We start from the raw sequence: 25833 nt of genomic DNA, 5'->3' as shown, positions 1-25833 counted from the left end.
TCATCTGATTTTACAGATGACTCAATAACAGTCAATCGATTGACAGTAAGACCCGATGACAAAAATGTATCTCCATGTTCATTTTAATGCGTCTAAGCACGTGACAGTACAATAATTTATGTACGTGTAAGCCGACGTTTCACAACACTACGTCTTACCTGTCTGGCGTAGGTTGAACAAGGCACCACGATCCACCACACCTGTTTTCGTAAGTACTTATAAACACGTTAAGACAATAATATTGCACAAGGGTTCAGCTGTCCCTACTGTCACGGTATCACAAACTGTCATTCACGAACGTGACATTTAAATAAAATATAGCGTTAATAACCTAAAAGCGTGACAATTGACAACATTACGTCATCGCGAAAGCACATTTCCAAACTTCACCGCACGATTCACGAACGACGCTCAACTACGACACGAAATCGCGGAGCCACAACGCACTATCGCCACCCGGAGACTCAAAAAATTCAGCCTTAAAATATTGCACGGTTTTACATTTGACATAATCTGTGCTCAGGAATGCAACGCCATGTCATCGAAGAAACTACAGCGACGCCATCTTCAGACGGGTCACGTTGCGGCGAGCGCGCGAACTAAAAAGCCAATGTGGAGTCCAGCTGTTCCCAGACGCAAGACCTACCAAATACCGGTTCCTGAAGGACAGGCATCGCATCGCGTGGGAGGACCTGGGCTGCGGGCAGACAAGGTCTGCTTGGCTCGCTGCGTTCTGTCAGCTACTCTATTACCACCTTAATACTGACCCCCTACTCGCTGTTTTAATGTTTGAATTCATGTTTCAATTTCAAAAAAAAAATTGCATCAAAGTTAGGAAGTCGCAGAACTCGTTAAATTTTAGAGATACCTACGTTTGCTAAATCATAAATAATAAATTAATATTGTTAATATGATAACCAACTTAAACTCTGAATCCTTTAATTCACACTTAGCATATAATAAAACAAAGTGATGAGCTATATTTTACATCAGATTGTTAATAAGATAACCAACTTTTAAATTTCAGAGCAATTAGGTTTCTTGGCATAGGGTCAAGTGGCTTTAGGTACTGTTTTTTTCCTTTGGAATCATAACTTATGTTTTGTACATAAAAAGTTTTCCTAAAATGTTTACCTATATTAAAGAAAACTGAAACAAAGGATGTCATGTATTTATTGATTTACTTTTTATTACTGGATCAGTACACAATTATATTAAAATATTATTTCATCACTTTAACTTTTAAAACAAAAAATTAGGTTAATAAATTACCACTATTCAAAAAAGATGTTTAGAAGTTCTGGGAAAAATGTTGCAACATATTTCAAGTTCTCTTAATGAGGCTGGTGCATCATTTGTATTAGTAAATATTTTTCACGTACAATAACAATCAGTAGCAATTTCACAAAAGGATATGATTTTTGCCATACTGAATTCTTGGAACACAACATTTGCATGTCATTTTAAAATTAAAAATTCATTTTAATTTTTGTTCCTAACATTTTTCCAAATCATTTTATTAAAGATAATTGCAATACTCTAGTAGTTAACAATTTTATAGGATGGGTAAATATGCTTTGTAAACTAATTGCATATACTGTGTTGTTTACTAGTTGCAAGCAATTATGCCAACTGCAGAAGTATATATGCCACAGGTTAATACAAGATATCTGATAAACCATGATAACCTTTGTTATGTAATCTTAATTTTTAAAATTAATTATTTATTTTAATTTATTTTACACAATACAATGTTATTGTAAAAATGAAGTTATCAATTAGGTGGGATACTTCCACTACATTTAAAACTGTTCTGTTGTCTTTCTGTTCTCCTATTATACCTTTATATAATGAAACTAGTGACATGCCCCGCCTTTGCACGGGTGCAATGCTGATACTAAATATACTACAGAATGTTTTTATATACAACGTTCACAGCTTTTTTTGTCATTAGACAATACAAACATGTTTTCTTTAGAGGTTACTTTAGTATTTAAATACTATCATACAATTTTGAATATATATATTTTTTAATTTATCGTAATGTACTTATAAGTACAGATTACGTTGTTGCGCTGAAAAGCAGGTTTTTATTAAGTAATAATTGTTATTTTCCTCGCTAGAGAGCTCCGATAAACGTGTGCGATCGCTGCTAATCATAAAGTGCTGTAGGGCGAAGCGCGGCCTTTGACGCACTATTTATAGGAACACGCCGCCGGCCCCCCGGCCGGTACCGTTGCAACCGCTATGTCCCTGCATTTTAAATCTGTAATATCTTCGAAAATATTCATTTTAATTACATGCTGTAAAGGGCCATATTGATCTATATTAAATGCACAATGTATTTAAGGTACTTAATTGTATAAGGATTAATGCTGTATTGCTTAAAATAGCTTCGTAATTATAAGCAATTATTTCTTGTAATAAGGATAAAAAAAGGTTATTGTGGGTTATCCCTAAGAGACAAGACATATATCATCGCGGACTTTTTTGTAGACCTTTTTAAGGTGTACAATACTGTAGTACATTATACTGATCTATCTCGTAAGGTTCAGCCAGCATTGCAATGAAAGCGCAAAAAATGTGTTTATTTACGACATCACATTAGAAACCTCTAAAATTAGCAGTGTTTCTCTACTATATTATGCATTTATTATACATATAAACCTTCCTCCTGAATCACTCTATCTATTAAAAAAACTGTATCAAAATCTGTTTCATAGTTTTAAAGATCTAAGCATACATAGTGACAGACAGACAGCGGGAAGCGACTTTGTTTTATACTATGTAGTGATAGTAAATAAGCATATCCGCAACTTTCTTCGAAAAGGCAGGGAATTTTTAATGTCAATATGTTATAGCTGGGGCTAAGACTAATATTCACTTTAAAGAAAATCAACTTGAAAACATGAACCCGGTCATTATGTACGGACATTAAAAATTCCTGTCTTCTTGAAACGTTTCTCTCTTCCCCTACCATTCCCTTCGTGGGAGTGGACTTTAGAGAGGGGAGAGGGCTAAAGGGGCCTGGACCCCTTGTGAAATTAAAAAGCCTTGGCTATGCTATATTTCTAGGCTCTCTGGTGAACCACAGGTGCAAGTTGCAACTAGTATCAAGTAAACAGTAGGGCAGCAACAACAGCATCAGGAACATCTCTTGTAGAAACCAGTCTCAGCTACACTATTAAAGTACAACACAATTTGCGTCTCTATGTATACAATTCAGGTAATAATTACATTAATTTTATTCCAAACGTAAACTGATAAACAAAATTGATTTGTTCTGCCTAACCTAACCATTAAAACAGTTATTTTTGCTAAACTACTTGGAGTGTTGAAGTATTGTAATGCAATTTTATACAGTGATTAAGAAGAAGTTAATGATATAAAATAAAAGGCATTAAATTTTTTTTTCTATTGTTTTGATGCATACATTTGTCAGCCTTTATTCAATTTTTCCGCACAATCTCATTGAATAGCATATTATAGCTATTATGCTATTAAAAATTACCCTCCATATGTAAATTAAATATATAGGCCTATATATTTTAAAATCCCAAAAAATTAAAAGAAAAAAAATGTAATATATATGTACAGACCTGCCAACCTTCAAATTTAAAAAATCATGAGGTTCTCTCGATAAAAACTTTCAGGCCTATAAATACAGGTTAGATATAAAAAACAAAAAATGAGAATCTTTAAATTTAAGTGACATACCTGTAGGTACATATGTTACATGGTCTCTGCTTCAAAATTTATTACAACAAATTATAGGTTGCAGATTTAATTTAGTTGAACATAATTTAGCGCTGTCGTGTAGTGATCATGCAGGGCCGCAACTAAAAAAAGATTTAAAATAACATTCTGCTCGTCTAACACTATTATCACTGTTCACAGCAAAATTAATTTTTTTATTGGAAGCAATAAACTTCACGTGTTAGTTGTGTTTCTTTGTAGTGATACATATGTTTCACAATGTCTCCTCTTCCACTATGCAAGATAGAAAAATCAGCACGGCACACGCTACAAAATGCAAAATTGCTTCCTTTACGTGACTCGAGTATTGATGGAAACTCGTTTCTGTAAGCTTTCGTAAAACTTGTTTTGTAACTTTTACAAGCAAAATCTTGGGGCCCCGAAAAATCATGAGGAAACACTATTTTGGCGTGAGGGCGTGAGATGGACCTTCAAATCGTGAGCCTCACGCCAAAATCGTGCAAGTTCGCGGGTCTGTATGTATATATATATTTTTTTGCAAGATAAAAACTATTCAATCCAATCATGGTAATGGCCCTACAAAAAAAATTATATGTTCAAGAAAAAAATCTGAAAATAATGAAAACTTACAGTCAACTTCTCACTCTTCAGTTTATCTCTCTGTGGCCAGGAGTCTATTGAGTTTATGTCAAGTTCACCAAAAACCATTCTTCCTTCATACGGTAGCTTTGATTTCCTATGAATAGGGGTTTCTGGCTTTTTACTCGTACTTCCTGCAGCTAACTGCAGCTTTCTCTGCACCAAATTCTCACTTTCTTCAGTTTTATTCATCGTCAGGGAAAATCTAGAACAAAATTTAGGGACTAAACATTAATAAATAAAAACAAAACACAACAAATTAAAAAAAAAAAATCTATATGCTTAGTACTTACATCAACATATTATTTCTCCCTACTGTAACACTTTCACAAATAGCTTCCATGCTTGAACTTAACCCCAAAATAGCCAAAATTAAAATAAAATTTTTGTAGATACGAATTCATCAATTCTTAGGAGAGATGGGGAGGGGAACAACAATTGTTTGGCATAATATATGTGTGTCAAAAATAAGCAAGGAATTTAATTTCTAAAATAACTAATAAAAAAACTAAGTGGAAACTAAAGTTTTACTTAGAATTTTTACTTTCTGGAAGCTGCAGCATGTCAAAATCGGAGACTCCATAATCTGGGAAGGAACTTTCACAATCACCACTCACTGCACCACTGCTGTCTTTGCACAGCCAATCATCAAAATTATATTCATCTTTATCAATTCCTTCCAACATTTCCAACTCATCTTTCGGAATGCCAAAATACCCAACACAGTTGGGCTCATCCTCCCCGTCATTTTGCAAACAAAACATAAGATCTGTGGGTAGATCTTTCATGGGCGAGCGATAATCTCTGCAGTCAGGGTCATAGCATTTCTGATAATAGCATAGTTTTGCGAGGTAAAATACGTACTTAATGTTATTACTGCAATGCTCCCTGCCAATATTTTCACAATATCTGAAGCCAACAATATCATACACAATAATATTGCTTGTAGAAAAAAAGCAAGTTCTAATAATTTTCCCATTTGGTCTGATGAGTGAACGTACAAACTGATCCACTTCAGGGTAAGGCGATTCTGTCGTAACATTTGGAGATCTCTTAGGAAGCACCATTTGAGGCATGCTGCTAGTTGATGATTCGACAGAAAGGGAGTCCAATATTCTTAAATGATCTCCCTGTGGTATGTAAGTAACAAGTGAATGTAAAAAAACAGCTTCATTGAGTGCATGTTTTTTAAGATCTTCAGTATCAATTTGAAACTGATTTTCCTGACTAAGAACTAGAGGAGAGTTCTTACCATGTTTTGTAGATTTATAAATTCTGAACTGTCTGTTTCTTGTATAAACACCCTCATCACAAAACAGTTTCTTTTTTCCATTCTTGTCAAAAACAAATAACTTGCATATGTCTGACAAGCTTACATCATAGAGATTGCTTATTTTATTTAAGTCTTGATTGTCACCACCTGCGGCACTTTTATTTATATTATAATCAGAATCACACAGATGTATAAAATGTTTTAATTGGCTGCAGACATCCTTAACAAAGTTGCCAACATGCAAGTTGTCTTTGAATACACATCCAGGGATTTCGTAGATCAAATGACGACTGAATTTATCAGGTGAAGATGAATCTAAATCCACAATGTGACTACGATTGACTGACAGTTGCCATTTCTTTTGCAGATAAAATGAAACAATCTTCAGAAAAACTTCAATCATCTCAACACCATTACACTCAGAATTACATTCTTTAGCAAACTCTAAATCAAAGTAGAGCTTACTTGGTGAATGCTCCGATATTATTTCATACGAACATCGCTGGTGGGGCTGTTTCAATTCATCATAAAACCAAAATACACATGGATTCGTAACAAGAAAGAGGCGGTTGCCTGAATCATCCTGAAATGCAAAAGTCATCAATCCATTCCTCCGAGACCTTGCAAACGCTAAAGCCTTTGCCTGACTGCGAAACACTTGCCATGTTTTAGAAGGACCATTAATACTGACTATTTGTGGTGGCAAAGAAGTTCCTTTCTTCAAATTTTTTTCAGAATCTATTGCACTAAACCGCAATATATCTCTCAACTTACGCTGTCCATAAAATGAAGCTGTAGGAAATGTCAATGAGGCATTTTCCATCATCACAAATACTAGAAAATAAAATATTATGTAACACTACCACTTGTAACTACAAAATCGTTTTTCAACACATATCGAACAATTTACGACTCACGTACGCAATGGTACTGTCTAAGCCTTAATATATACAAAACAGTGGTAAAAGGTAATTATTTCAGAAACATTATATATGTTACTGCCCAACACACAACCTGAAATAAATATAAACAATATCAAACACCGCTAATAGCCGCCAAAAGTTTACGTCACAACTACATAAAAATTCACTAATAACATACCTCACAAGACCTGTAAACAAAGCCTTGATAACTGAATATAGGACACCCACTTTAAAACTGCGTAAAAATTAAATTATTTAATCATAAAACCGAATCTTTCTTCCCCAACCGTCAAATTCAATTCAGTTTACCGATCAAATAGCGACATTCAAATTATCAGAACTACCAACATTCGAACAGTATAACTAATATAACTAACGAAGCACATATAATAATTTCCATATTTTAAAATAAAGCTATGATAATTTACGTTTTTTAAAATATTAGAGCATCTAAAAATAAATCCAATGCTCTGGTCACCTACTATATTGGACAATAAAGTTAGAGTAGTAGTGTTGGTCGGAATGACATCCAATATTCTCCATAAAAAAATTAGACTGGTAACATCAAGAAATTTCTAAATAATGTCATACTATTAATGTGGTCTGAGCTATCTCAAACATTTCCATTTTAGTCTCATTTTAAAATTAAATCATTTATTCCAGTCTTGGATGGATATTTTTATTTTGTTATGCTATTTATAGGTTTCATAATTTTTCAAATTGTATATTGTTGTCTCAATAATATTCATTACATATTAAAGATAAATGTTCAGTGATTTTTTTAATATAGACACATAAGTTCGTTTAACTCATAAAATCATTAAATTATTTCGCATACATTCATTTTAACATCATTTTAGTTATTTCACTTTGTAAACCTCTTTGACAAGAGTCTAGCGGCAGCACCGGTACTTCCTGTAACTGGCTGCAAATGCCGCACCGCTCACGCTCGTTCCGGGGCCGGCGGCGTGGTCGGAAGTTCAGCGAGCGCAAAGTATTTTCAATTTAGTTTATTAAGCTTCGTCAAACACCGACCAGTGTGGTGAAAAAACGTTATGAAGCATATTGTTTTCTAAAGTTTTATTTTAATAAATTGAATAATATTTAAAACATTATTTTAAAATAAATTTGAAACTTTAAACAATACTGAGAACAACTTTCATATGAAATGATATTCAATTGGTGCCGCCAGACTTTTGTTGTGTTTCGTGAATGCCTAATTAATTAAAATGGTCGATTATGTCAGGTCAGTTACATAATGAATACTTTCAAACTAAGCGAACATTAAAAATGAGTTAATTTTAATTGTTGTTTAGTTTTAAAGTATTTATAATGTAACTGACCTGACCTAACAAGCCAGGACAAAGGATGAACAGTATAGGAACTCACGTTTTTTTTTTTTTTTTACTTATTACTTGCGCAACAATATCCAAATAACAAAACATTAAAATATGAAACGTTAAAAACTCACCTAAGTTAGAGGCACACTAAACAGTCTGTGTGGCTTTTTTATATTGGAGAGAAAAAAAATGGTTGTCTTTAAAGTGGGTTTACGGACGATAGTTTAACGTGACAACGTCATAACAAAACATTGATGAAATGATTGATCCAGAAGAAAAGGAAATATCATATTCGGCCTGAGACTGAGCCGTAATTGGTTTCTGCAACCAAACCATTTAGGCATTAAAAATGTTATATTGTTTGAGGAAGATTTATTTTTAATTTTTCTATCTTTTGTAAGATAAAATCTACCTCTGCATATATTTATGAATAAAATCGTATAATTTTTATTGAATTATCACTATTTTGTATGAATACAAAGGACTGAAATGAAATGTGCAATTTAATTAATTAATTAACTTTTATTTGCATTCATTAATTCAAATATATTTATTACTTTTGAAATGTTGCGTACGTCGTATTTATTTATACAAGAACAAAAAAAAATTTTCGCAGCTGCCGGGATTTTGAACCGACAACCTTCAGATGAGATATTAGCCACGCTAACCACAAGACCACGAGGCCAATCTTGCTAATTAATAGTTTCGGATTGTATATACTGGTAATAAAAAATTTGTTCACGATAGGGGAATAATATTATTTCGTTTTTATAACACGATTTCATAACAAATACGCATCCCAAATACACCAAACCTATTTATAATGTGTTACAATATTTTTTAAAACATTGTGCAAAAGATCCCGGGTGTAATTTGAATTATTCTGTGTAAAAGTAAAACACCATTCTTGGTTCAAAACGTATTTGAATATTCATCATTACTTTTAAATAACCGTACCGATTGTGCTGAAAATCGGTGGACGATCGTTAAATTACGTAATATTAATAATTCAAACGACGAAAATATGATTGAAAAGTCAAATCGATGGTTGTTCCAATCGAGTGGAAGAGAGATGCCACGCATGCGTACAATGAGCGAACAGGGCACATCCGTAGTGGGACACTTTTTCGTGCGTGCAGCCGGCGTTCATCGATTTATTAGACGTTGTCACGTCAAAAACGCGCGCGTAAAAATAAAAAAAACAACCAGGGGTAGGCACACCCGATCGGCCAACTTCGGAAAGGCTCGGCATTTGCAGCCAGTTGCAGTAAGTAGCGGTGCTGCCGCTACTCTTGTCCTCTTTGGTGAACTGTTTTCTTTGACTTTTTAAAGATTCGTTGAGACGAAAATGTATGTCATTCATTTACGTTTAATATAGGAACATCTTTTAGAACCCGTATTTTTGGAAGTTTTTAACAGGCTTAATGCCCTGTCAAAAAATCAAATAATGGTCTTAATCTATATTTGACAATAGTGATGGAGGGGTAGTATTGAATTGAACGTAAAATTGCTTTCAATTTTCTCCATCAATTAAATGTGGACAGATCACCTTATATATATTGGAATTGAAATTTTCAGATAGCTCAGACTAAAATTAAACTTTGATAGTGTGACATTTATACCTTTCCGTCAAACTTTGTCAAGTCCTAAGATATACCTTACCTACTTTAATTTTTTTTATTGTGAATAAATTTTTATTTTAAATTATTGGTGTGGAAATAATCTTATTCTATAATTATAATATTAATGTATTTATTTTATAATTAATAAACAAAAAAAATGTTATTACTCCAGTCATAAAATATGTCCACTAGAAAGTAAGTACACATCAACAGTAAGTAGGCTACACATTAACCCACACATTCGTTATGAAAACCCCATTTACCATTGAGACAAATTGTTAACTTCAATGGGCAAATATACTAAAAGGGTTAAAACAGAGTTGATTTTTTCGTTGATTTCGTCCACAGATTACTTACCCACGTCTGGTGCCATTAACTCATATACATTCTATTTCGTGAATATGGGAGGATATACAAAATATATTGGTGTGCCAATTGAAACTTTATGATAGCGAAACCATCCTGGAATATATTTTGTACACTGTAATAGTCATAACAAGAAATAATCGTGACTTAAAAACTACTTGAGAAAATTAGAAAGGCAGTTCTGCCTTTGTGCTATCATGCTGTCTCCAGTATTTTTTGCCTTAACAGTGGTATCGATGGTTGCCAAACAACCGCTAGGAAGCATTGAAACCAGTTTTTAGCCTCGCGCGGGGCACCGTATATATTAATGGCCTCACTTTGGTGCACATCACATGCTTCTGAGGCGCGAGTACCACCACGATGGTTACAAGAAAGTTGGAGGGGCACAAAGTGATCTACTTACTCTGTGAATACATTGTACCGAAGGTCCTCATTTAAATAAAATTTACTATTGTGTATGCTATTGCTCCTGATTGCTTTGGATATATATACGCTATCCCATGCACTCTGTGAATCAGTGCCGTAGCCAGGATTTGTGTATGGGGGGTGTTAAGAAGCCTGCAACCCCCCCCCCCCCCCCCCCGTATTAAAGCGGGTGGGTCCGGGGGTCCCCCCCCCCCCCGGGAAAATTTGGATTTTAAGGTGTAAAATAGTGGTATTTAGCTGTTTTCGGTACTTAAATTTAAATATTGTAATGGTAAATTTTTATTAATTGTTAATATGAAATTTGTTTGAGTGATGAATAAGAAATTTAATTAAAATTTGCTGCTAAGGGGGGGGGGTTTGAACCCCTAAAACCCCCCCCTGGCTACGCCCCTGCTGTGAATTACTGTGATGAATGGATGACATGGTGTGCCTTTAGGCTGTGCATATTGCCAGTCAGTTGTCATGGTTTTTAATCACATTTCTCCATCTCCAGAGCTTGTACTTCCTCTACTAGTATAGATTATGTACCACAAGTGGACCTTGCACCGATTGTGCTATATCTTTGCCACAATTTCTTGTGCACTGGTCCACATGAGATATCATATTTTCCTCGTAGATGAGAAATTCTGCGAGGGTTATGGCATCTCATTCTGCCTTGTGCATGGTGATAGTAAAATTCTCCACTGCTGCGTTTGTCTCTTCAGAGGTCGTGAATTTGATGCCTCTGTAACGTAAATGGTCTTGTATGTCTATGAATTAGGTCCATTTTGTAACCAAGTATTTGCGGTCAGAACACAGAAGTGTGCCTGCGTGCAGTTGCATCTCAAACAGTGCGGGCTGTGTTTGGAGTCCAGTACTTTTAGTGTTAGTGGTCACGCTTAATGAGCATGGCTGTCCCACAGCTTGAGTTGTCTCAGTAGAGTACATAGTATGGGACACTCAGGTGCTGAGTTGGACTTAAAACTATCATTGATGAAGGCTACTAAAATTAATGTTTCTAACACTGGTTTGAATGTATACATGCGAGTTTGTATCTTGCTTGGATTTAGTATAATGTTTAAAGTATTGTCCACATTAAGTCATGTCTGCCATGTCTATTTAAGAAAGTAACCCATGGCCTGCATGAAACCATCTGTCCCTCCTAAGGGTTCAAGACCGTGCACAGTAGTAACTTTTTATTTTTAATAATATTTTAGTTAATTTAAACCTTTTCATTAGCCTTACGGAAGTGCTGTCCACTCAAGAAATGTTTTATCTAATAATTAAATCCTTAGGTATATTCTTCTATTGTTGGGAGTACCAAGCTAATGTAATCATGTAATGAAAGTATGTATGCCATTACCAGTAAAGTAGTAAACTGTAATTGTTATTTCACATTCTTCATTCATTGCACTTGTGTGGTTAAGGCATGGGTGGAACCTTTATATCATCCTCATCAAATAAATGCTCATTGGAATAGGAAGAAACAATGAGATCATTCCAGTTGTATGATGGCATTTAATCAACAAATGTGTGCTTAGGGCAGGGAATGTAATGTTAGGCCATTCACTAGAGATATGTTAAGTCCAGCCGAACTTCTATGAACCCCAAAATGTCGGTTTGCACTGATTGTACCAGTTGGCGCCTAAGGTTACATTCCAACAATTTACCTCAGCCTGAAGCATGCGAGTCAAGTGGTACTCAACATCTGGGCCCATTCATTACATTTGTGAATATACTCATTTAATTTTGTATCTGATTTACAGGGATATACAGAATGGCAGAAGACATTGAAATTACTCCTGGAAAAGTTATTGGAAGCAGCCACCCCTGCTTTATAATTGCAGAGATAGGACAGAACCACCAGGGAGATATTAAACTTGCAAAGCAACTGATTCACGCTGCCAAGGTAACAAAGTTTTGCATGCGAGGTAGTGACTTAAAAACCAACACAAAAATGTTAAACATGGGGAGCTCTTTACATGTAACATTTTAAAACTGTGACTATAAATCACCCTGATTGTCCCAATTTTCCAAAGTTCTTGACTTTCACTTCAGGGAAATGTAACGTTCTTGGCGACTGTAATATGCACTGAACTAGATACCACAACACCTCATCTTAGTGAGATTCTTTCTAATGTAACATTAAATAAAATTGGACTTCTGCCACATTTAGCATTAATAATAATAAAATTGCATAATAAAGTTTCCAAACTTTTGTTAGTAAAACATATTTAAATTGATGATTATATTTTGTACTCAACCAGGTACATTTATTGTGACGTCTGCAACTTATATGTAATGTAGGGTAATATTTTTACCTCCAGCGATAAAACACCATGGAAATTTCCATCAGAGCAATCTAAAAAAAAAAAAAATAAGTTGAATACTATCATTTTCTAGGAGCGACCTTTCAGACTGCCAATCCCATCTCCTCTCTGGGGAGCAACTTTCACGCTGTCCTCTTCGGGAAGTGGCCTTCGGGACCTCCTGCTCGCACAAGAGCGACCCTCGATATTGCACCCCTCTGCCCTGCTGCAAGCTAACTGCCAGTTTAGTAAATACCACTGCCAGGCTGTTGCTGCAACCACCTCACTAAAATGGCTTATTTAAAATAATAATAATAAATTAATTAACATGTAAATCACAAGAAACATTAATGAGGTAACTTTTGTTGGTATTAGAGTTTATGGCAACTTTAAAAATACCTATAATTTATTAGCCAGGAAAATTGTGATGGAACAAACATGGCTTCAAAGATATTTAACATTTTATTGTTTCTCTTAATGCATTACAAACACAGAGCTATCTTTTTAAACTAAAAGTTGCAGTCCAATACACTTAAACATAACTAACCTGAAACATTTTAAAATACATATAAAACTGTATGTGTGTTTATATTTGTTTTTGCTTAAGCAACAGAAATCATCTGTAAATACTTCCTCTTCCTACAAAATATACCTTAACATCGAGCTGATTAACATTTAAGATTCAACAAAAATAATAAAAATTTCTTCACAAATTTTTTTTTATTCAACTTGGCATCAAATACAGTATTCAATATGGTGTTGTGTGCATGTGTCCATATATATATAACTATTTTAGTCTTGGTCTCGGCCATAACAACTGATATTTAATTTTTTTTTTAAACAGTCTTGGCTACGCTATGTTTCTAACGATAGTTGGAGAACCACAAGATTAGGTTACAGCTAGTATCAAGTAAACAATAGGATGACGACAACAGGATCAGGACAAAGTCGGTTATGATATTAAATACTAAATTATTGGGACCAAGATAAACACAAATAAAGTAACTGAGCAAGTTTATAATGCCCTATAAAATGTAATGTATGTAAGTTGTAACATAATATACTATCTTCTATCAATGCATTATTTACTTCAATGACAGTAAAATACTTGTTATCAATATTCCAAAATTAGAAAATGAGAAAAAAATATATATTAATACTGGTCCACAGTTAACGCAAATTTATTTGACACAATTTTCACCCGATATGCACGTTGGCACCAATTTTTAGAAACTCCGACACCCTAACGCTTTAGTGCATGCCTGAATTGTACTTGCTTTTGTTCATTAACATTAGCTTTGTGCAATTTCTGGAACTTTTGAACTTCACATATAATTAACGGTTTTAACGTTCGCTTGTGCAGCAATGCACGCGGCACCATGCACGAATCCCTATTGTGCTTTCAAACAGCTTGCCTTAACAATGACACGAACCTTAATATTAGAACCTGTGCATTCAGTAGTGTAAGAATGGATTCGTGAATCATAGACTTCCCCCAACATTTACCCATGAAGCAATCTTAATGAAAATTGTAGTCCTACTACAATATTTAATCGTAACATTATTCCATTCAACATGGCGCAATCAAACACAAAGAAATAAACACACACATAATTATGAAATGTTTCAAAAATAAAGAAGGGCTTGGATTATCGCAACGATGCTATTAAAAGCATAATCACAATAAATGCGAATACAAAAAAAAAAATATTAGTAAATTACCCAGATAATTTGAAAAGACTTCAACATGCTTTATGTAACTACCAACTCCAGAAAATTAGGTATCAATTTGATCCTTACATTACAAGGTTCATTCTAAGACAAAAGTAGACATGGATCACCTATACGGATATGTAAATCACAGAACAGATATCCACAATGGCACGCATGCAGATAAGAGTATGGTTGAATTAGGTACTTCCCAACTCTTCCATTGACCACCAATAGAATTCAAGAATTTCTTCACGTGGGAGCCATGTTCGTTTATGTTTTAAATACTTAAAAAAAATTGTTGACAAATCAAGATATCTGATACCACCAGTGTTCTAGCAATCAGATCATAGTTGTTTATTTTTATTATATGTGTCAATCCTGACCACGTTATGTTCTCGTACCTCAAAAATTTTTCGTTTAAATTAATGTTTCATTATCAAAATATTTAGACTGATCAGTTGCCATATGCTACATTTTCATGCACAAACACATCATATAGTGAAACACAAATATCTTACATGTCCGAGATATACATATACGTTTCTTTTTTTTATGTTTCTGCATTATTGTGGAACGGGCCTAAAGTGATAAGTTTAGAACACTCAGGGGATTTTAGTCTGAACTAAATTTTGAATGCGTAATTATTTTGTGCTGTGATTAAGAGTTTTAAGAGATTATGTTTTTATAATGTTGCACATTTTACATTGCACTACATATTAGACTTTTTTTTAAGAATGCCAAAGATATAGCCTAAATTTTAAATAAAGCAAACAGACATTATAAAACTAGCAACTTATATTTTTTATAAATCCAATTAATCTTCGACATGGGTATTTTTGGTCAGCATAGACTTAATATAATTAAATTTTTCTATAAATATTAAATAGATGAAATTCATACAGTAAGAGGACTGACCATTTTCTTTTATTAAAGAGATTTATAAATGTTATATTGGAGCCTTACATACTTTACACCATTATGTCTTAGAGCTTTATACAATTATGCCTAGAAAAGATCTAAATTACAAGGATCTTCATCAGTGAAATGTTCTCTCAACTCTAAACCACTCAGAGCCTTTGTTCTCCTGAGTTTATGTTTAAGAAGTCATGATAATGCTGAAGGCTTGTGTACAACAAATTTGTAAAACTGTGTCAGGGTTAACTATTGCCTTGAAAGCTTATAATTTTTTTTTTTACATTAACTGTAACTTTGTAAAAGGTGTGCCGAACCAAACTGTTTGGAATCTATTTTATTTGAAAAAAAATACTTATTGGCAGTCTGTGTTTTTTTGGCAGTCACTCTTTGTTTTTTTTTACAGTCACTCCACTAGTTCTATATTGTACATTTTACAGTAATGCCTTTCAGTGATTAGAAAATCACAGACCAAAGATGCTAAAGTAGTATAGTAGTGATGGTTCAGAATGGACAATTTAACTTCAAAGTTAGGGTTTTTTGCAGACATTGCAATTGGAGGGTGGACTTTCTCAAGAGTACTCCCATTTGTATGTGGGTTGTGTTCAAGGATGACAAGACACCTATAACAATGTATGTACTTGGTCGATTCCTTGCTGAACTCAACAAATGCTAGTCTCTGATGCACGGAATGTAATGACTCGCAGGACAGCGGGGCGGACTGCGTCAAGTTCCAGAAGTCGTCCCTCGCAGACAAGTTCAATGCCGGGGCGCTGGCCCGGCCCTACCCGGGGCCCCACTCCTGGGGCGAGACGTACGGGCAGCACAAGCAGCACCTCGAGTTCTCCCTGGGGCAGTTCAGGGAGCTGCAAGCGTGCGCCCTCGACCTCGGGCTGGTGTTCTCTGCCTCTGCCATGGACATGGTGATTACCTCCGTACACTGAGCAGTGCCTAGGGGGTAAGAGCTCACAACCACCACGTTAACTTACAAACGTTAAGAAATACACGGCACTACTAAGCTAATTCACGCCCTGGTAGTAAAGTCAAAAATAATAGATTTTACTGGCAACTACACAAGTGCATTCTGGCTGGCCTGGATATTTTGTAATAACTTCTGAGAGTAGCTTCTGGCATGGAGCAAGATGGCCAGTGGCAAGATGCTAGACTCACATATCAGAGTGATGGTTTCCCAAAATCACTCCAAGCAAATGCCGGGATTTAGGCTACGATCCATTCCTTTCTTAATTGCCCTGGTCTGTCACATTACGTGTTGCCATTTATAAAGACCTCACTGTCAACAAGAGATTTGACTTAAATTTTTTAGGAAAAGAAAATCGGTACTTTCTAGCACATTTAGTTACATTGGAATAACAGAATCTATTACTGATCAATATCCATGTTTTTTTTTCCTGGCGATTGCTATTCATAGCAGACAGCAGGTGCGGACTCAGAATCAAATTTTAGGATTAATTTGAAGGTGGGAAAACTGATGGCCAGAGGTTTTTTTTTTTAAAGTAATAACCCCTTAAGCTATTAAACACATTTCTCTCTTCTGAAGTAATTTTTTATATCTCCAGTTGTTTTTAATTTTGGGGGTTATGGAGGTGGAGGGGTGGTGATGGCCCCACCGTCCTTCTCATAGGACCGCTACTGGCAGACTCTTCTCTTACGTAAAGTTGCAGCTGGTGATTGGTAGGTTCATTAAACACTACTCGAGAGGCAAAATTAGTTGTATTTATGTGCTAGTCATTCCACACTACATACATTGCACATCAATAGAATCCACCCACCTAGATACACTATTCTTATTTGTACAGTTTGAAGGAAACTGCAAAGTGTGACATCGGCAAGCTTATCAAGTGACTCTCCGCACTACGCAGTGAGAGAGCATAAGAGTATTTTCATAGTGCTGTATGCACCTGAGGCTTTAAGCAGCGATCTTATTTATTTTTTGGAAAATGTGAAACATAGTTCATCGTAAGCGTCTTGGGTGGGTTTCATAGAAATTCATTTGGTAGTGCAAAAATGGCCGACTACAAATTAACGTCCACCAACCACCACATGTCTTCAAAAAAAAATCCCACACAGCATTAAGATTATTCTTTTCGTGTGAAACCAGAGATATAACACCTTTAGTAGTTGCCCTTACAAATGGATCCTGTAAGTGATTTTCTGTAGAAGAAACAATGTTAAGAAAACTTGTTTGGGCAAAAACCAAATAAATTTAACTTTGCTCCAACTAAAAGGTGATTTCATTGCTAAACATTTTAACAATTAATAGAAAAACCTATGTTATTCACAAATTATAATGAAAAAATTATATACTAAGATTACATACAATTAAATTACTGTTTTTTTTTTCTAGGTGTCAGTGGATGAACTGGACTCCATCAATGTCCCATTTATTAAAATTGGCTCGGGTGATGCAGATAACTTTCCATTGCTACAGCATGCAGCATCAAAACAAAGGCCACTCATTATATCCACAGGTTTGTCACTACAAATGTATAAGTTAAAGTCATACCTATGCATTAAGTCATTCTGTTAAGTTGTCATGCTGGAAATCATATTCTGAGACTTGTTAGGAAAACATTAAGCTCTAATCATAAAACAAAATGTTAATTGATAAAGTAACTTTTTTGTAGATAAATGACTATTAATAATTTATAAGTAATGAGTTGAAATTATTGAACATGTTTAGTACATCTTATTAAGCTCACAATAAAACAGAAAGTCATCTTTGTATTTTTGTGTTATAATAGTTCTACAATTTGATGCCAAAATCCAACATTTCTCATTAAATATAATAGGTAGATATTGTTTCACAAAGTTACACAAAGGATTGAATTCTGAAGTTCATACTTGGATAACAATGTAATATAATGAATATGCACTCTTTAAATACTGACAATTTTTTTGGAAGACAACCAGTAGTAGGTTATCCACTCGACAACTACCCATAAATCTTTTGATAGTAATTATTACTTATTTTGTACCTACGAAGTCATACTATGAAATTCTTGAACAAGCATTATTTGGAGAAACAATACATCAATCTTGGAAAAAAGTAAAAAAGGCCTGTTCCAGCCTCTAGTTAATTTTGCATGAGATTCGTGAACGTAAAAAATTACAAAATAAATAACTATGAATGTTTTATTAATGATTTTGTTTTATTAATGATTAGAGCATATCTAAAATTCATAAATAAAATTACTACAATTTAATGCACATATTTCAGTCCTACCGTACTCTAAGCTGGTGAAAATATGGAACTTAAATTGTCATTATTGAGGCTAAGCACGTATCTGAAGTCTGATTTCGCTTAAGTGAAATATGTTAATTCTTGTATTTATAATCTACTTTACAAGAAAGGAGTGGATATATAATTTCCTGGAGAAACACCTATCAAGCTACCTCCCAATTTATAAAAGATTGAAAATAATGAAATATTAAGTTATTTTATTGCTCATTATTTTAGCTATTTCACCAAGTTGTTTAAAATTGTAATGGTTAAATGTTATGAACGTAAAGTATTTGAACGAAATATTTTTGCACACAATACATAGCATTATCTGCTCGGAAACACAGAAACAGTGGCAGACTTTCTACTTGCAGGTATGCAGTGCATGGAGACAGTGCGAGAGATGTACCAGACCGTTAGAGCCGTCACACACAAGTTCTGCCTTCTCCACTGCGTCTCATCCTACCCCACTCCGGACGAAAGTGTCAACCTGCGAGTCATCAACACTTTCAGGCAGGAATTCCCAGACATCCACGTAGGCTACTCTGGCCACGAGCTGGGGACTGCCATATCTGTGGCGGCTGTTGCCATGGGCGCCAAAGTATACAAAAATATATGTGTTCGTTATTTTAGCTATTATTACTTAAATACATATATATTAAATTTAAGGGAATGCAAAGCTTGTGTTTGCTTGTGATTTTTCATTTGGCTGAAAGTAGCTATGTATTTATACAGCATGTAACCAGTATTTTTTTTTTCCAACATTAATACAGGTATGTTATGTAGAGGATGCTTCTGCAATTGTTCCAAGTGTATTAGGTAACAGACTGCTACGAATAAGATAGGTAATTAAAGACCTGAAAGGCAATCAATCACTAAATGCATGCACTTGCAGGAAGTGAATTTGTTGTATGCAGGGCCATCGAGAAGAGCTAAGGCCCTAGGGACAAATAATTTTGTCAGGCCCCCTCCCCAGTTAACAGTAAACTATTTTTCAAAAAAATTTAAAGACTAAACTTGACCATTACTGTAAATGTGATCTGTGTAGATTGCACTGCTAAGGTTTCCAATGAATTCTGTTAGCAATAGACTTGTTATTTCAACGATCAGGGTAAACTCATGAATTAAAAAAATTCCTTTCGGCACAGCCTACAGGCGTAGGTAGATTTTGAAGTATGTATACCTATTTTTCTTCTGAAAATGGTTTGGAAACGTCTATAAACTGCTGGAACATTTTAAGAACTTAATGCACACAACAACCTAAAGGTTAGCCAATTATTGATTCAGCCAAAAAAGTTAGACCACGTTTAAAAATGTTACAATAAATTAAGATGGATTTGTTATAACTTATAATTCTATTTGTCTTTCTATCCTTGTTATTTCCACCTTTTGCAGTAATGATTTGTTACATAAAATTTACTTTAGACAAAAGTTTATAACTATATTAAAATGTTAAACAAAAATAAACATTAATTTGATAAAGTACATAGAAGGGTTAGTTTTATTTATTTTCTTATTTCAACCCCAGGTTTTTCAACCTTTGCAGTATTAACCCCAGGTTTTTCAACCTTTGCAGTATTATCAAAAATTGTTTCAGAAAAAAATTTAGATAAAAATTATAAGATTTACAAACAATTTGAACTGATTTGATAGTGTATGTACTAAGGGAGTTATAATTTTTTTTAAATATCTACCCCTCATTTTTCAACCCCTTTGTCTAATCAAAAATTGTTTCAGACAAAAGTTTTGAGATGAAAATTATAATATTTACAAACAATTCGAACTAATTTGATGGTGTGCTTCCAAAGGGAGTTTTTTTTTTTTGTCCTCCAAACCTTGTTTTTTAAACCCCTTGCAGTAATGGTTGGTTGTATCAAAAACTTATTCAGGCAAAAGATTTTGGCAATACTCCTAAGAGTTTTATTACGTTCAAACGGAAGTGATATTGTTCATATCATGGGAGTTACAATAATTTTTTTTTTTTCAAAAAAAAAAAACCTTTCCCATTTCTACCCATTTGTTTGGATATTGCCCATTAACGAACTCGACCAAAATTTTCCACTACTAGATTTTTGTGACAAATTACGGCAGTTATAGTGTCCACAAAATTGTGATTTTATATATATATATATATATATATATATATATATATATATATATATATATATATATATATATATATATATATATATATATATAACTTTTGAGTTGAAAATTTTGGGATCTATGGAACATGAAACGAAAAACTATATAAAATGTTTCCTGAAGTCACACCATGGTAACAAGTTGAGACGAGAGCTGGACTCACCAGGTGCTGGAGCGACACCTGACGCTGGACAAGAGCTGGAAGGGCAGCGACCACGCCTGCTCCCTCACGCCGGCCGAGCTGTCCCGCCTGGTGGGCGACGTGCGCTGCGTGGAACGGGCCCTGGGCAGCCCCACCAAGAGGCGGCTCCCCTGCGAGGAGGCCTGCCACGCCAAGCTGGGCAAGACGCTGGTGGCCGCGCGCCGGCTGGAGGCGGGCCGGGAGCTGGGGGCACGCGACCTGCTGGCCAAGGTCGCGGAGCCCAGGGGCTTCGCCGCGGCCCGCCTGCGAGACCTCATCGGCAGGACCCTGCGCGTCGCCGTGGAGCGCGACCAGAGCATCCTCCCCAGCTACGTCCACATTCCATGACTTCTTGGAACTGCTGCCAGGTTTAAAAATCTTAATGCTGCAAATTAACTTCATGACAAGTTGTTTTATTTCGTGATACTTTACACGACTGTCGCTTTTGAGTCAATGCAACCGGCAGGGCCGGCGCATCCATATAGGCGAACTAGGCAACCGCCTAGGGCAGGGGTCGGTGACCTTTTGAGTCGGAAGAGTCAAAAAATACAATTTACAAAATTTCAAAATTTTTAAAGAGCCACAAAAATTTTTCTTGCCAACAATAAATAGGCAAGTACTTGCATAAATTTTTTTTTATGAAAAAACTAATCTATTGATTCATAAGAAAAAATATACTTATATAAGTTGTGTTTCTTCACAACAAATTAGATAATATATATGGTTTTATTAGATAATCACTTATTATTTAAGTAAGAAGTTAAAACAATTAAATATTTGCTTACAACACTAACTTGTACTTCAATAACAAACAATTCAGCAAACAAATTCAATGGGAGCGATGGCTTTGCATTGTTATTTAAGTAGAAAATTTAAATTTTACTAAACAATGTAACTTGTACAAAAAAACAATAGCATACATTTGAACAAACAAATTCTATGGGAGCGTTGGATTTGCATGGTTTTAGAAAGTTTGGATAAATCTGGCTCATAACTTGTTGTTTTAAGTTTCAAGCACGGCTCTAAATTTCCATTTGTTAGTTGGCTTCTTACTTTACTTTTAATTATATATTAATGCAAGCGAACGCTTGCTCGCACGAATATGTCGATCCAAAGATAGTCAACATTCCAAATGCCAACTTCTTCACCTTACTGTAGCAATCTGGAAGACTATTCCATGCGTCGAATATAAGGGCCTCATCTCGCGGCATTTCTTTTAAAGCTGTCCATTTTTGTTGCGTTACGTACATACATTTCGGGACCTCCAACTCTTCCAACTTGCTTTTCAACTCTGTAAATTTTCCACTCCACAAAGCTTTACTTTTTAAATCGATCAATTGCATTTATTGAGATCCAGTATCAACTCCAAATGGCTCAATGTGAATTTCGTTACTATTTGTGTTGAGAGGATTTACTATGAATGCTAAGAGTGTTTTCGTTGGTTTTGAATTGCTGAAATCTGTCAGCAAATTCATCTTTAATTTTTTTATAACTGTGATGAAGTAATTCGTGTCAAAAGTTGCACTGGTTTTATTGCGATATTGCTTTAGAAATTGAAAATGAAGTAACTTACCGCTCTGAATATCTTCTGCAAAAATAATTAATTTTTCTTACCTTTACTTCGGTTTTTTTAATTATTATATATGTGTACATACATACCTTTGAGAAGATAATTCGCTTGTAACTCTTCTACTTGAAACAACAAACTACGTCACAGCACTGGTGAAGACGCCAAACTGTCTTGCGTCGAAAGCTAATTCAAACCTACATAGAAACATCCGACGACGGCGTCATTCGAGAGCTTCCGACGGACTGACGACAGTGACGACGCGTGTCACGGGGGAGGGGTGCGGGGAAAAGCGAGTACAAGTGGCTGAGAGATAGAAATGGTGCCTAATCCTCGTTCATCGATTTAGAACGATATTTTAATGTTTTTTTTATAAAATAATTAATATTTGCGTATGGAACTAACGAGCCGCAGCTTCACAACCAAAGAGCCGCATGTGGCTCGCGAGCCGCAGGTTGCCGACCCCTGGCCTAGGGCGCCAAGTAGCTGGGGGCGGCGCAGCACAACACAACACATAACAGCTGATATAATATGTTTAACGATTATTGAAACTAGATGAAAATGGATTTTTGCAACAGTTTGGAATGTTTATATTGATATAAGTAATTATTTAAAGTCCACGGTGACTTGTTTATGATTTGTAATAAGTAAAAACGTAAAAAAAACACAAGCCTGTTTATATTTGATTGACAAAATCTTAGGCTTACGTGATGTATTTTGAGGCGTATTTTGGGGTGTCCGGCCGAGGGGGGGGGGGGCATTAAGGTTTTTCGTCTAGGGCGGCAATTTACCTTGCACCGGCCCTGGCAACCGGCAGTACTTATGATGCTGTTGCACACAACTATTTTGCTAGTTGAAGCATACTTCTTTCCCTTGTATAAACACAACATTCACGTGTTGGTGTTCTGCATTTGTTGTGCTTTACTTTGTGAAAGCGTCAATTTTTTCCATGCGTAGAATTAGACGTATATTGGTCAATACCAATCCCCATCTTTCTTTTTAGCTCGTACACTTCCCCTCAAAATTCTGCTTTGCCGCAGGACAAAAAAAAATTTCCATCTATTTCCCCTCCGAGTTGTGAAGTTTTTCATTTTTATTTGTAAGAAAATGAGAACAGTATATTTTTTTACAGGTTCTCTAAACTCACAATTGTCACTCAAATCCTTTTAGACTGTATGTGGATAAGCAAGGTTATGCTACTTCCATGACCAAGACAAAACAAAATACTTATATAAGGGTGTAAATTTTTTTTGTCAGTGTAAAGCTGGCCTCACCTTATATTCCATGCCTTTTTCTAGAGTAAAACTTATTTTATAACTTTTTTTTCCTTAAAGAATGTAAGACCCTGAAAATGGATATAGTTTTTTGTACTGTGTTATTTGCATGCCATGTAGGTGTACATTATGTTAAAATTATCATTTTAGTGGTTCTCAAATAAGGAAAAATTTATGTAATAAACCAAAGATGATTTTTATACTGTTTGTGTAATTTTAATCTACTGCACAACTGTAACAATTTTTTGATTAATTTACAACAAATTAATCATTGTTGGCTTTTAAATGCCAACATTATATCTGAAACTATTAACACAACATTTTACCAGAGTGGTTAATACTGAAAATTGTAATTTTGTGCAATATAGTTGATAACAAAAGACTATGATATTTACCCGCAGAAGGGTTCACCCCTTCGTATGGATCAAATCCTTAATTTTGGGCAAAAAATCTAACCCTCGAATATGAATCGCACCATATAAGGGTCTCCAGTAGAATACAAGTGAAGTCTTTATGGTCCGTGTCTCAGCTTATTCGCGCATAATAACCTGTACCGAGGTAGGTCCTTCGCTTTTCCCCTTTTCATCCTTTATGGCCCTCCCTCCCCCTCCCCCTCCCCCTTCATCCTAGCTCTATCTAACAAAAAATACAAAGAAATATAATGCTATTTTTCATACCCATGTTGTTTCCCTTCCCAAATTTCCTTAAGACTGCAGGCTATTTCCTTGTCATTTTTTTTGTCAGTTTCTTCAGTAAAAACAATCATGCCCTTTACAGAATTTTTATCTTGAATAAAATGTTACAGTAGAAAGCATAGGAAATTTCACACAAAAATAATTTTTGGACACAGTTGCGTGACAAAAACCTGTTGAGATAAGACGATGACGAGAGGAGGGAGAACCATAAACACTGGTGCATGCCCACGATGTTGCATCCCTCTGCAGTTGCCGGTATGGTGTTTGGATATTTGGACAGTCATCCACGCACACGCAGTGGTCAATACAAAGTTGAGTGGTTTGTAATGGGGTCCCCACAGTTAATTTGGATCAAAAAATAGGGGTTTACAAAAACTTGTTTCTTGAATATCCATTTCCCCAACAATTATACCATACTTTTAGTCAATCAAATACATATTTTCTTCACTGTTTTCAAATATTCTTGACACTGACTGAAAAAAAAAAAAAAATTCTAGATAGCAAAATTTCAATTTTAACTAAATAGCACTGTGTGTGATAGCATTTGACAAATTTGAAACATTTTTACACCAGCTTACTAATCTGTTGTTGGCTTGAAAAAAGAACAGTGTTATGTATAACATATAAATTTAATAAACAAATGCAGACTTTCCGCATATATATATTTATATATATTTAGTTCATACAAATTCTTGCTATAATCTAATTGACAGTGAGGTCATAAGAGACTATAAAACACAACTGAACGAAACAAAGACTTTTGGAAGGAATCGGCCATTTCTTATTAGGAACCAAGGCAGGAAATCACGGAGAACCAAAACTAGGATGGCCGGATCGAAATGTGAACTAAATCCACCGAAATGCGAGTACCATATCTCACCACTGCGACACTGTTCCATAACTGTTCACTTTCCATTCATCCTTTAGATCACTACCTTGCTCAAGAAAGATTCTCTCCAATCTCAGATGCAATGCATACAAGCAGTGCATATTGTACCACAAAGCAAGGAAGATAAAGAGTGGCAATTCAATGCTATAACTAATGCTCTTATTTTCTTTGGAAATCTGGGAACTGCATAATATTTAGAAGCAAACTAACAACCTAAAAGTTGTAAACTTTTCAAAAGTAACCATGATTTTTTTATGGTTGTTCACTGCTGTGAATGTTAATAATATTATGTGTAAGATTATTTGTTTTGTAATACGGAACAACCGAAACATTATATTAAAATACTTTTTTTTTTTTTAATTTATTTCAAAAATTAAAAACTGCATGGCCGCAATGTGTGTTTAAAACATAATCTCAGTTTCCATTGGGGGGAAAAAAAAAAACATGTGCACACATCTGCTAACCTTTGAACAGAATTTATATTTATGGTATGGAAACAACATTCCAATAAACAAATAATTTTTTTTAAAGTATCATTAACGCATATTTCGTTTCTAACAAACATATAAACAATTTTGTTTAACAGCCATGCTTATTTCATTGCTACCAAAATAATTCAACA

At 34.9% G+C, this 25833-nt stretch overlaps 2 protein-coding genes across 2 annotated transcripts; one reads left to right on the top strand and one right to left on the bottom strand.

Moving 5' to 3' along the window:
* Nucleotides 1–52: 52 nt before the first annotated feature.
* Nucleotides 53–25465, top strand: LOC134530381 (sialic acid synthase). Its single transcript, XM_063365151.1, has 7 exons — nt 53–208; nt 524–712; nt 12052–12194; nt 15927–16142; nt 17585–17708; nt 18835–19061; nt 20772–25465. The coding sequence occupies exons 3-7, from the start codon at nt 12063–12065 to the stop codon at nt 21132–21134; spliced, it is 1062 nt and encodes a 353-aa protein (XP_063221221.1). The 5' UTR covers nt 53–208; nt 524–712; nt 12052–12062; the 3' UTR covers nt 21135–25465.
* On the bottom strand, nt 4724–6536 carry LOC134530379 (DNA-directed primase/polymerase protein-like). The gene has a single exon (XM_063365150.1). It carries the CDS (start codon nt 6453–6455, stop codon nt 4884–4886), a length of 1572 nt encoding a protein of 523 aa, XP_063221220.1. The 5' UTR covers nt 6456–6536; the 3' UTR covers nt 4724–4883.
* Nucleotides 25466–25833: the final 368 nt, after the last annotated feature.

This window comes from Bacillus rossius, chromosome 3 (genome assembly GCF_032445375.1).
Source record: "Bacillus rossius redtenbacheri isolate Brsri chromosome 3, Brsri_v3, whole genome shotgun sequence".
Lineage (NCBI taxonomy): Eukaryota > Metazoa > Arthropoda > Insecta > Phasmatodea > Bacillidae > Bacillus > Bacillus rossius.
The sequence above is the reverse complement of the archived record's forward strand: the minus strand, read 5'-3'. Positions and strand labels throughout refer to the sequence as shown.